Genomic DNA, 14,624 nt, shown 5'->3' with positions numbered 1-14,624 from the left:
GTGCTCTCTGCTGCCACCTCAGTCCATGTCAGGAACTGTCCAGAGCAGCGGCAAATCCCCATAGAAAACCTCTCCTGCTCTGAACAGTTCCTGACATGGACAGAGGTGGCAGCAGAGAGCACTGTGTCAGAGTGGAGAGAATACACCACTTCCTGCAGGACATACAGCAGCTGAAAAGTACTGGAATTAAAGTAAATTACAAATATGTATAACTTTCTTGCACCAGTTGATTTGAATACATTTTTGGGGGGTGAACAATTCAGGAAATAACCCAGAGAAGTGATATTTTAGTTTTTTATGACCATTCTGAGGGGTCTGGATGCTGATCCTCACCAGGTATATGAAGGAGTTTGGATTCACCATCCCATCCAGGAATATTGTAGTGGACGACATCCGTGTACGAGGGCCCGGCAGCACCGGCATCCGCTGCGAGACTGCTATGGAGGCCGGCGGACGGGCGGCTCGTGTGGAGACTGTGAGTGACCATTACGGGTGATGTATAGTGATCAGTGTGTGACCCCCTCGCTGCCAGACACACCATACAGGAGAATGGCATGGGGAACCTCCGGCCCCTCCAGCAGGTGCAAAACTACATTTCCCATCATGTCTGTAGAGCTAAAGCTTTGGCTGTCAAGGCATGATGGGAATTGTAGTTTTGCATCCCTGATGTAGAGGATAAGATAAAATATTTTTCTTTGAAATCAACTGTTTTTAGAAAATTATATAGATTTGTAATTTACTTCTATAAAAAAATCTCCAGTGTTCCCGTACTTATCAGCTGCTGTATGTCCTGCAGGAAATGGTGTGTTTTTTCCAGTCTGACACAGTGCTCTCTGCTGCCACCTCTGTCCATGTCAGGAACTGTCCAGAGCAGGAGGGGTTTTCTATGGGGATTTGCTGCTGCTCTGGACAGTTCCTGACATGGACAGAGGTGGCAGCAGAGAGCACTGTGTCGGACTGGAGAGAATACACCACTTCCTGCAGGACATACAGCAGCTGATAAGTACTGGAAGACTGGAGATTTTAAATAGAACTAAATTACAAATCTGTATAACTTTCTGAATCTAGTGGATTTGAAAGAAAAAGATTTTTCCCAGAGTACCTTCCCCCCCTTAAATAACTAATCCAGTTATGCACAGTCCCCACCCACCCTCCACTTTTATAACCCAATCACCCACAATCACTATACACCTACAGGACACACTACACACAGGACACACTACACACAGGACACACTACACACAGGACACACTACACACCTCCACTACACACCTACACTACACACAGGACACACTACACACAGGAGACACTACACACCTACACTACACACAGGAGACACTACACACCTACACTACACACAGGAGACACTACACACCTACACTACACACAGGACACACTACACACCTACACTACACACCTACACTACACACAGGACACACTACACACCTCCACTACACACCTACACTACACACAGGACACACTACACACAGGAGACACTACACACCTACACTACACACAGGAGACACTACACACCTCCACTACACACCTACACTACACACAGGACACACTACACACAGGAGACACTACACACCTACACTACACACAGGAGACACTACACACCTACACTACACACAGGAGACACTACACACCTACACTACACACAGGACACACTACACACCTACACTACACACCTACACTACACACAGGAGACCCTACACACCTACACTACACACAGAACACAGTACAGACCTACAGGACAGACTACACACCTACACTATACACAGGAGACACTACACGCAGGACACACCTACACTACACACAGAACACAGTACACACCTACACTACACACAGGGCACACTACACACAGTACACACCTACACTACACACCTACACTACACACAGGAGACACTACACACCTACACTACACACAGGAGACACTACACACCTACACTACACACAGGACACACTACACACCTACTCTACACACAGGACACAGTACACACCTACTCTACACACAGGACACAGTACACACCTACACTGCACACAGGACACACTACACACCTACACTGCACACAGGACAGACTACACACCTACACTGCACACAGGACACACTACACACCTACACTACACACAGGACACACTACACACCTACACTACACACCTACACTACACACAGGACACACTACACACCTCCACTACACACCTACACTACACACAGGACACACTACACACAGGAGACACTACACACCTACACTACACACAGGAGACACTACACACCTCCACTACACACCTACACTACACACAGGAGACACTACACACCTACACTACACACAGGAGACACTACACACCTACACTACACACAGGAGACACTACACACCTACACTACACACAGAACACACCTACACTACACACAGAACACAGTACACACCTACAGGACAGACTACACACCTACACTATACACAGGAGACACTACACACCTACACTACACACAGGAGACACTACACACCTACACTACACACAGAACACACCTACACTACACACAGAACACAGTACACACCTACAGGACAGACTACACACCTACACTATACACAGGAGACACTACACACCTACATTACACACAGGACACACCTACACTACACACAGAACACAGTACACACATACACTACACACAGGGCACACTACACACAGAACACAGTACACACCTACACTACACACCTACACTACACACAGGGCACACTACACACCTACACTGCACACAGGACACACTACACACCTACACTGCACACAGGACACACTACACACCTACACTACACACAGGACACACTACACACAGGAGACACTACACTCCTACACTACACACCTACACTACACACAGGAGACACTACACACCTACACTACACACAGGAGACACTACACACCTACACTACACACAGGACACACTACACACCTACACTACACACCTACACTACACACAGGAGACACTACACACCTACACTACACACAGGAGACCCTACACACCTACACTACACACAGGACACACTACACACTTACACTACACACAGGAGACACTACACACCTACACTACACACAGGAGACACTACACACCTACACTATACACAGGACACACTACACACCTACACTACACACAGGACACACTACACACCTACTCTACACACAGGACACAGTACACACCTACACTACACACAGGACACACTACACACCTACACTGCACACAGGACACACTACACACCTACACTGCACACAGGACACACTACACACCTACACTGCACACAGGACACACTACACACCTACACTACACACAGGACACACTACACACCTACACTACACACCTACACTACACACAGGAGACACTACACACCTACACTACACTACACACAGGACACACTACACACCTACACTACACACAGGACACACTACACACCTCCACTACACACCTCCACTACACACAGGACACTACACACAGGAGACACTACACACCTACACTACACACAGGAGACACTACACACAGGAGACACTACACACCTACACTACACACAGGACACACTACACACCTACACTACACACAGGACACACTACACACCTACACTACACACAGGAGACACTACACACCTACACTACACACAGGAGACACTACACACCTACACTACACACAGGACACACTACACACCTACACTACACACAGGAGACCCTACACACCTACACTACACACAGGACACACTACACACCTACACTACACACAGGAGACACTACACACCTACACTACACACAGGACACACTACACACCTACACTACACACAGGACACACTACACACCTACACTACACACAGGAGACCCTACACACCTACACTACACACAGGACACACTACACACCTACACTACACACAGGAGACACTACACACCTACACTACACACCTACACTACACACAGGAGACACTACACACCTACACTACACTACACACAGGACACACTACACACCTACACTACACACAGGACACACTACACACCTCCACTACACACCTCCACTACACACAGGACACTACACACAGGAGACACTACACACCTACACTACACACAGGAGACACTACACACCTACACTACACACAGGAGACACTACACACAGGAGACACTACACACCTACACTACACACAGGACACACTACACACCTACACTACACACAGGACACACTACACACCTACACTACACACAGGAGACACTACACACCTACACTACACACAGGAGACACTACACACCTACACTACACACAGGACACACTACACACCTACACTACACACAGGAGACCCTACACACCTACACTACACACAGGACACACTACACACCTACACTACACACAGGAGACACTACACACCTACACTACACACAGGAGACACTACACACCTACACTACACTACACACAGGACACACTACACACCTACACTACACACAGGACACACTACACACCTCCACTACACACAGGACACTACACACAGGAGACACTACACACCTACACTACACACAGGAGACACTACACACCTACACTACACACAGGAGACACTACACACAGGAGACACTACACACCTACACTACACACAGGACACACTACACACCTACACTACACACAGGACACACTACACACCTACACTACACACAGGAGACACTACACACCTACACTACACACAGGAGACACTACACACCTACACTACACACAGGACACACTACACACCTACACTACACACAGGAGACCCTACACACCTACACTACACACAGGACACACTACACACCTACACTACACACAGGAGACACTACACACCTACACTACACACAGGACACACTACACACCTACACTACACACAGGAGACCCTACACACCTACACTACACACAGGAGACCCTACACACCTACACTACACACAGGACACACTACACACCTACACTACACACAGGAGACACTACACACCTACACTACACACCTACACTACACACAGGAGACACTACACACCTACACTACACTACACACAGGACACACTACACACCTACACTACACACAGGACACACTACACACCTCCACTACACACCTCCACTACACACAGGAGACATTACACACCTACACTACACACAGGAGACACTACACACCTACACTACACACAGGAGACACTACACACAGGAGACACTACACACCTACACTACACACAGGACACACTACACACCTACACTACACACAGGACACACTACACACCTACACTACACACAGGACACACTACACACCTACACTACACACAGGAGACCCTACACACCTACACTACACACAGGACACACTACACACCTACACTACACACAGGAGACACTACACACCTACACTACACACAGGAGACACTACACACCTACACTACACACAGGAGACACTACACACCTACACTACACTTACTGAGGACCTGCCACATGCCATGCCACCACTGGTCAGGTACCACGTTTATACCGCTCACCCACTGGACACTTGTCACACCCATTCATTGCCGCTCACCTCCTGGGCACGTGCCACGTTTACCCCCTATACACACAAATGCCACTAGCCTGGTGGCCGCCTTCCCTACTAACACAGCAGCTGGCAGCGATCACCGTCTCCTTCTCCTACACTGTGACTTCTTATCTTCTTCTCCCCGCAGGTCACTAGATGTTTCTTTGAGGATGGATACATGGACACCGATGTGTATCTCCTGGAGGACTTGTCCTGTGAGCACACCATCACTGGGCCGGCCATCATCATCGATAAGAACAGGTGCGGACAATGCGTGACCATACTGGGTCTCATCTATGGACGCACCCTACATAATAATAATCAATCAGTGGATAATATTCAGCCCACGTGGAGGGGAGGCTAAGGTGCCCGGACGGGGGTCACTGCTGGAGAGCCCTGGGGTCTTAATAATGGGGTATACCCCTCAAACATAACTTCTAATATGTTGCTGCCCATGATGAGACTAACAATTCATTCTATACTTGTTATTATCTATTCAGTCTCCTTCCCCCAGTTCTCAGCTGCTTTCTGCTGAAAACACAAAAATCTGTGTGTGAGCCTTTCTCTCTGTCTCCCTTCTGAGACGGCTGATGTAAACAAGTCCTTGGCAGGCTGTATCTGTAACATTTTAGCTTCTTTGTAATGCTACGAGGGTTATTCTGACGTCAAATTGCTGATGAACTCGCTGTGATCCTCCAGCATTAAAAGGAAGCTACAATGTTGCAGATACAGCCTGCCAGGGACTTGTTTACATCAGCTGTCTCAGAAGGGAGGGGGGAAGAGGAGGGAGAGACAGAGAGAGAGGCTCACATACAGATTTTTGTGTCTTCAGCTGAAAGCAGCAGCTTAGAACTGGGGGAAGGAGACTGAATAGATAATAACACGTATGGAAGGAATTGTTAGTCTCACCATGGGCAGCAACATATCAGAAGTTATGTTTGAGTGGAATACCCCTTTAACCCCACTGTTGACCTTGTGTCATGGGTATTGAGCTGGTGGGCACAGTAAGCCATGGTGTATAGTGATATCATGGAGTCAGAAGGCTGGGTTGGGGCTCTGGCTTTGTAGTAATAATCCAGAATGTGATTGGACTTGATTAGTATTATTAGTATCTGGATTTTTTTCTGGAGTTACCATATGTTTGTATCCGTAGCACGGTGTTGGTAGAGCCGGACTGTGTGGCCTCTATTACGGAGTATGGTGATATCCGGATCTCTGTAGGGAGCGGCAAACAGCATACGATTGGGCCGGAGCTCGATACCATCCAGCTGTCCATCTTCTCCCATCGCTTCATGAGCATAGCCGGTCAGACTCCAGCATAGTCCGCTGCCATCTGCTTATGATACCGATTCCCGTACTCATCCAGCGTCTCCTCCTCCACAGAACAAATGGGTCGTATCCTGCAGAGAACGGCCATCTCCACCAACATCAAGGAACGCCTGGACTTCTCCTGTGCTCTCTTTGGTCCTGATGGGGGCCTGGTGTCCAACGCCCCCCACATCCCTGTGCACTTAGGAGCCATGCAGGAGACCGTGCAATTCCAGGTAACAGGAGTATTGTAACTGGAGCCGGATCCCGGCAGCTGCCAGCCAGTGTCCGATATAGGTTAAAGGGGATCTCCAGCAGTTTTTTTACTTTTGACGTCAGAAACCTCTATAGATTTTTAATTTGCTTCTACTTAAAAATTTCCAGTCTTCCAGTACTTGTTAGCTGCTGTATGTTGGCGTTCCCCTTTAATGACCCTTCATATAAAAATGAAGGCACATTATTTATTCTGCACAATTTGACACACAAAGAAAGTGCAAAAAACTAGTAAAACATCTCCTGGTTGTGCACAGTGTAAAGCACCAAGAGATTTGTGAAATTTATCAAAATTTATTTTTAGTTTATTTTTTTTTTGCTTTAGATTAAAAACTTGCAGGATGATCTGAAGGAAGGTGATGTGATTCTGAGCAATCACCCCTGTGCCGGGGGCAGCCACCTCCCGGACCTGACCGTCATCACACCGGTAAGAGTCCATCCATCATGTAACCTCAGAATTATTACTTTGTGTTTTATATGGTTGTTTATATGGTATTAGGCATGTAACAATAATTGTTTATACATGCACAGCGCCATATATACAGTTGTGGCTGTGCTTGGTATTACAGTCCATCCCCATTCACTTTGCTGATAGGAAATGGTTCCGTTGGATCTTTGTTTCTCCTAAGGATAAGTCGGTAACCAGTTCTCAGAAAATGTCACCAGTTCAGACCTTTATGTTATTTTTATGTTGGTTTCTGCTGGATTCCTTTGACTCTTTGTCCTGCAGGTGTTTCGAATTGAAGCTCCACGTCCAGTCTTCTTTGTGGCATCCCGTGGCCACCATGCTGACATTGGAGGCATCACCCCGGGCTCCATGCCGCCACATTCCAAGTCCTTGAATGAAGAAGGAGCCGTCTTTACCTCTTTCAAACTGGTGAAGGCAGGAATGTTCCAAGAAGAAGGTGAGCGGACAAGAAATACGAGGAGTATGGCGGTATATTTACTGAATATCTCCTGTTACAGTAAAACATTTATGTGTTCTTACAGCGGTTACTGAGGCTCTGATGGCTCCAGGACTAATACCCGGCAGCAGTGGAACCCGAAATCTCCATGATAATTTATCAGACCTGCGCGCACAAGTGGCAGCCAACCAGAAGGGCATCCAGCTAGTAAATGAGTTAATTGACATCTACGGGCTGGAAGTAGTACAGGCATACATGGCGCATATCCAGGTCAGTATCTGTGAGTTGTCTTTGATTAAATATAACTACTATAATGCTGCTCCTATATACAGGAATATAACTACTATAATACTGCCCCTATATACAGGAATATAACTACTATAATACTGCTCCTATATACAGGAATATAACTACTATAATACTGCTCCTATATACAGGAATATAACTACTATAATACTGCTCCTATATACAGGAATATAACTACTATAATACTGCCCCCTATATACAAGAATATAACTACTATAATACTGCTGCTATATACAGGAATATAAATACTATAATACTGCTCCTATATACAAGAATATAACTACTATAATACTGCTCCTATATACAGGAATATAACTACTATAATACTGCTTCCTATATACAGGAATATACTACTATAATACTGCTCCCTATATACAGGAATATAACTACTATAATACTGCTCCTATATACAGGGATATAACTACTATAATACTGCTCCCATATACAGGGATATAACTACTATAATACTGCTCCTATATACAGGAATATAACTACTATAATACTGCTCCTATATACAGGAATATAACTACTATAATACTGCCTCCTATATACAGGAATATAACTACTATAATACTGCTCCTATATACAGGAATAGAACTACTATACTACTGCCTCCTATATACAGGAATATAACTACTATAATACTGCTCCTATATACAGGAATATAACTACTATAATACTGCTCCTATATACAGGAATATAACTACTATAATACTGCTCCTATATACAAGAATATAACTACTATAATACTGCTCCTATATACAAGAATATAACTACTATAATACTGCTCCTATATACAGGGATATAACTACTATAATACTGCTCCTATATACAGGAATATAACTACTATAATACTGCCCATATATACAGGAATATAACTACTATAATACTGCTCCTATATACAAGAATATAACTACTATAATACTTCTCCCTATATACAGGAATATAACTACTATAATACTGCTCCTATATACAGGAATATAACTACTATAATACTGCTCCTATATACAGGAATATAACTACTATAATACTGCCCCTATATACAAGAATATAACTACTATAATACTGCTCCCTATATACAGGAATATAACTACTATAATACTGCTCCTATATACAGGGATATAACTACTATAATACTGCTCCCTATATACAAGAATATAACTACTATAATGCTCTCCTATATACAGAAATATAACTACTATAATACTGCTCCTATATACAGGAATATACTACTATAATACTGCTCCTATATACAGGAATATAACTACTATAATACTGCTCCCTATATACAGGGATACAACTACTATAATACTGCCTCCTATATACAGGAATATAACTACTATAATACTGCCCCCTATATACAAGAATATAACTACTATAATACTGCCCCTATATACAGGAATATAACTACTATAATACTGCTCCTATATACAAGAATATAACTACTATAATACTGCTCCCTATATACAGGAATATAACTACTATAATACTGCTCCTATATACAGGAATATAACTACTATAATACTGCTCCTATATACAGGAATATAACTACTATAATACTGCTCCTATATACAGGGATATAACTACTATAATACTGCTCCTATATACAGGAATATAACTACTATAATACTGCTCCTATATACAGGAATATAACTAGTATAATACTCCCCCCTATATACAGGAATATAACTACTATAATACTGCTCCCTATATACAGGAATATACTACTATAATACTGCTCCCTATATACAGGAATATAACTACTATAATGTAAACGGGAGAAATGATCCAGCACTCACCAGGAGATGTCTTCAGCAGTTTATTTTGTGGATTCCATAGCAGGGAGGGGGAAGGTGGAGAGGTGTAGGTGCAGGCGCATCACCTGGAATAGCTATTTCGGGACTCCTCCCTTCGTCTAGCCAGGAATATAACTACTATAATACTGCCCCTATATACAGGAATATAACTACTATAATACTGCTCCTATATACAAGAATATAACTACTATAATACTGCTCCCTATATACAGGAATATAACTACTATAATACTGCTCCCTATATACAGGGATATAACTACTATAATACTGCTCCTATATACAGGAATATAACTACTATAATACTGCCCCTATATACAGGAATATAACTACTATAATACTGCCCCTATATACAGGAATATAACTACTATAATATTGCTCCTATATACAAGAATATAACTACTATAATACTGCTCCTATATACAGGAATATAACTACTATAATACTGCTCCTATATACAGGAATATAACTACTATAATACTGCTCCCTATATACAAGAATATAACTACTATAATACTGCTCCTATATACAGGAATATACTACTATAATACTGCTCCCTATATACAGGAATATACTACTATAATACTGCTCCCTATATACAGGAATATAACTACTATAATACTGCTCAGGGCCGGGACAAGGAGTTTTGGTGCCCTAGGCAGAGAAGACAGATGTCCCCCCCCCCCCCCCCCAGAGTAGACTGTACACTATACGGGGGCAGCCAGGAGGCTATACTGTATGTGGGGGCTGATACTTGGTCATCACAGGCTCTGCAGAGTATTACCACACTGCAGACTATATGTACCCTCTAAATATGACAGGACCATGTATACTGTACCCCCTGACTGTAACAGGACCGTGTATACTGTACCCCTTACTGTAACAGGACCATGTATACTGTACCCCCTGACTGTAACAGGACCATGTATACTGTACCCCCTGACTGTAACAGGACCATGTATACTGTACCCCCTGACTGTAACAGGACATGTATACTGTACCCCCTGACTGTAACAGGACCGTGTATACTGTACCCCCTGACTGTAACAGGACATATATACTGTACCCCCTGACTGTAACAGGACCATGTATACTGTACCCCCTGACTGTAACAGGACCATGTATACTGTACCCCCTGACTGTAACAGGACCGTGTATACTGTACCCCCTGACTGTAACAGGACCGTGTATACTGTACCCCCTGACTGTAACAGGACCGTGTATACTGTACCCCCTGACTGTAACAGGACATATATACTGTACCCCCTGACTGTAACAGGACATGTATACTGTACCCCCTGACTGTAACAGGACATGTATACTGTACCCCCTGACTGTAACAGGACCGTGTATACTGTACCCCCTGACTGTAACAGGACGTGTATACTGTACCCCCTGACTGTAACAGGACCATGTATACTGTACCCCCTGACTGTAACAGGACCATGTATACTGTACCCCCTGACTGTAACAGGACCGTGTATACTGTACCCCCTGACTGTAACAGGACATGTATACTGTACCCCCTGACTGTAACAGGACCGTGTATACTGTACCCCCTGACTGTAACAGGACATATATACTGTACCCCCTGACTGTAACAGGACCGTGTATACTGTACCCCCTGACTGTAACAGGACATGTATACTGTACCCCCTGACTGTAACAGGACCATGTATACTGTACCCCCTGACTGTAACAGGACCTTGTATACTGTACCCCCTGACTGTAACAGGACCGTGTATACTGTACCCCCTGACTGTAACAGGACCTTGTATACTGTACCCCCTGACTGTAACAGGACCGTGTATACTGTACCCCCTGAATGTAACAGGACCATGTATACTGTACCCCCTGACTGTAACAGGACCGTGTATACTGTACCCCCTGACTGTAACAGGACATATATACTGTACCCCTGACTGTAACAGGACCGTGTATACTGTACCCCCTGACTGTAACAGGACATATATACTGTACCCCCTGACTGTAACAGGACCGTGTATACTGTACCCCCTGACTGTAACAGGACATATATACTGTACCCCCTGACTGTAACAGGACCGTGTATACTGTACCCCCTGACTGTAACAGGACCGTGTATACTGTACCCCCTGACTGTAAATCACTGGTGTCAGGGGGATTAGCCTGTACACAATAAACAGAATATAAGTGTTCACCAACCTGTGGGTCCCGAGCTGTGGCAGGACTACAACTCCTATCATGCTGTGACTGTTGTAGTTTTGGAGCAGCTGGTGACCCACAGGTTGGGGAACAATATGGGAAGTGCTGTGTATAGAGGAGCAGTGCAGGGATATGGGGCAGTGTTATATGGGGCAGCCCTGTAACCTAGGTGACCTCCCTCTCCCAGCTCTCCCAGCTCTCCCAGCATTCCCAGCATTCCCAGCTCTCCCAGCATTCCCAGCCTTCCTACACCTAAAGAATGATGAGTCAGTCAGTGAACTCACCAGACAGCAGCCTAGAAGTGGTACAGCCTCCAGCAGTCAGACAGAGAAGAGGTCACATGGTGAGGAGGGGGCGGAGCCTCTGTAGGTCCTGGCAGGTCCTGCAGGTCAATGATTTTTTTTTTTTTTTTTAAAGAAATTGAAATTGCGCCCCTGTAATTTACCACTAGATGGCGCCCTAGGCCATCACCTACCCTGGCCTACCCTTTGTCCCGGCCCTGATACTGCTCCTGTATACAGGGATATAACCAGGGCCGGATTAAGGTTGGTGGAGGCCCCGGGCGACAATTTTGTTGGAGGCCCCCACTCCCCTCCCCCCCCCCCCCCCCAAAAAAAACCAAAAAAAAACCTATACCGCGATCTATACGTATGTTAGCTTACTGTAGGTGACTTAGCACAGACCCCCCCTCGCTCCTGGCTGTATGGCTCAGCATCCTCCTCTGTTATGCACGTGATGGTCACTAGAGGCTGCAGTGCAGAGGAAGATGCCAGGCCTAGAGACAGGAGCAGGGAGGGCTGACTATTAGGGTGTGTTCTCATATTGTGTTAATAATGCAATGTGAGAACCCAGCACTTTACAAACTACCGAAAAAAAAATGTAATTCAGTAACTCACAGGTGACGGCTTCTTTGATCTGAGGCAATCGCTCTCAGTTTCCTTTCCATCTTGCCCAGACCTCCATGATGATTTCTTCAAGCTACAATTCATCTCTTCAGAACCTGTCAGACAAACATCTTAGACTCCGCACATTTCCAGCAACTTTTTTCCCTTTTTCCCACCTATAGGCTTTCATACAGTAGTAACTCTGCTGTTTGGTGTCATGTGCAGTAAAGTAAGGAGGTTTGTGGGTCCCGTGTTGTGCCCCCCATATAGTAATAATGTCCCCATGCTGTGCCCTCCATATAGTAAAAATGCCCTCTGTCCCCATAGTAATGCCCTCTGCTCTGCCCCCATAGTAATGTCCCCTGCTCTGCCCCCATAGTAATGTCCCCTGCTCTGCCCCCATAGTAATGTCCCCTGCTCTGCCCCCATAGTAATGTCCCCTGCTCTGCCCCCATAGTAATGTCCCCTGCTCTGCCCCCATAGTAATGTCCCCTGCTCTGCCCCCATAGTAATGTCCCCTGCTCTGCCCCCATAGTAATGTCCCCTGCTCTGCCCCCATAGTAATGTCCCCTTCTCTGCCCCATAGTAATGTCCCCTGCTCTGCCCCCATAGTAATGTCCCCTTCTCTGCCCCATAGTAATGCCCCCTGCTCTGCCCCCATAATGCCCCCTGCTCTGTCCCCATAGTAATGCCCTCTGCTCTGCCCCCATAGTAATGTCCCCTGCTCTGCCCCCATAGTAATGTCCCCTGCTCTGCCCCCATAGTAATGTCCCCTGCTCTGCCCCCATAGTAATGTCCCCTGCTCTGCCCCCATAGTAATGTCCCCTGCTCTGCCCCCATAGTAATGTCCCCTGCTCTGCCCCCATAGTAATGTCCCCTGCTCTGCCCCCATAGTAATGTCCCCTTCTCTGCCCCATAGTAATGTCCCCTGCTCTGCCCCCATAGTAATGTCCCCTTCTCTGCCCCATAGTAATGCCCCCTGCTCTGCCCCCATAATGCCCCCTGCTCTGTCCCCATAGTAATGCCCCTGCTCTGCCCCCATAGTAATGCCCCCTGCTCTGCCCCAATAGTAATGTCCCCTGCTCTGTCCCCATAGTAATGTCCCCTGCTCTGCCCCCATAGTAATGTCCCCTCCTCTGTCCCATAGTAATGTCCCCTGCTCTGTCCCCATAGAAATGCCCTCTGCTCTGTCCCATAGAAATGCCCTCTGCTCTGTCCCATAGAAATGCCCTCTGCTCTGGCCCCATAAAAATGCTCCATGCTCTGCCCCATAGTAATGTCCCCTGCCCTGCGCCCCATAGTAATGCCCCATGCTCTGCCCCCATAGTAATGACCCATGCCCCCATAGAAATGTCCCCTGCCCCATAGTAGATGCCCCCTGCTCAGCCCCTATAGTAATGTCCCCTGCCCCATAGTAGA

General features: G+C 45.8%; 1 protein-coding gene and 1 long non-coding RNA gene across 8 annotated transcripts in view; one reads left to right on the top strand and one right to left on the bottom strand.

Annotated features, from left to right (window-relative positions):
• Window positions 1–14,624, top strand: part of OPLAH (5-oxoprolinase, ATP-hydrolysing) — a 35,071-nt gene that overhangs the window by 14,284 nt on the left and 6,163 nt on the right. For all 6 annotated transcript variants that reach the window (XM_069957014.1, XM_069957012.1, XM_069957011.1 and 3 more), the window contains exons 14-20: window positions 337–475; window positions 5,680–5,792; window positions 6,685–6,836; window positions 6,915–7,075; window positions 7,438–7,539; window positions 7,843–8,017; window positions 8,103–8,287. In XM_069957014.1, coding sequence (XP_069813115.1) covers window positions 337–475; window positions 5,680–5,792; window positions 6,685–6,836; window positions 6,915–7,075; window positions 7,438–7,539; window positions 7,843–8,017; window positions 8,103–8,287 — 1,027 coding nt within the window. The remainder of the gene's footprint in view (window positions 1–336; window positions 476–5,679; window positions 5,793–6,684; window positions 6,837–6,914; window positions 7,076–7,437; window positions 7,540–7,842; window positions 8,018–8,102; window positions 8,288–14,624) is intronic.
• On the bottom strand, window positions 7,438–12,634 carry LOC138782969 (uncharacterized). Of its 2 annotated transcripts, none has more exons than XR_011361604.1 (3): window positions 12,606–12,634; window positions 10,123–10,238; window positions 7,438–7,986 (listed from the first exon to the last, which is right to left on the bottom strand). It is a non-coding gene; the product is annotated as an uncharacterized lncRNA (long non-coding RNA). The 2 variants fall into 2 exon arrangements; XR_011361603.1 differs by having other exon boundaries at window positions 10,123–10,271; window positions 12,606–12,632.

Source organism: Dendropsophus ebraccatus, chromosome 2 (assembly GCF_027789765.1).
Source record: "Dendropsophus ebraccatus isolate aDenEbr1 chromosome 2, aDenEbr1.pat, whole genome shotgun sequence".
Taxonomy (NCBI): domain Eukaryota; kingdom Metazoa; phylum Chordata; class Amphibia; order Anura; family Hylidae; genus Dendropsophus; species Dendropsophus ebraccatus.
Note: the sequence above shows the minus strand (reverse complement) of the source record. Positions and strands in the feature narration are given on the sequence as shown.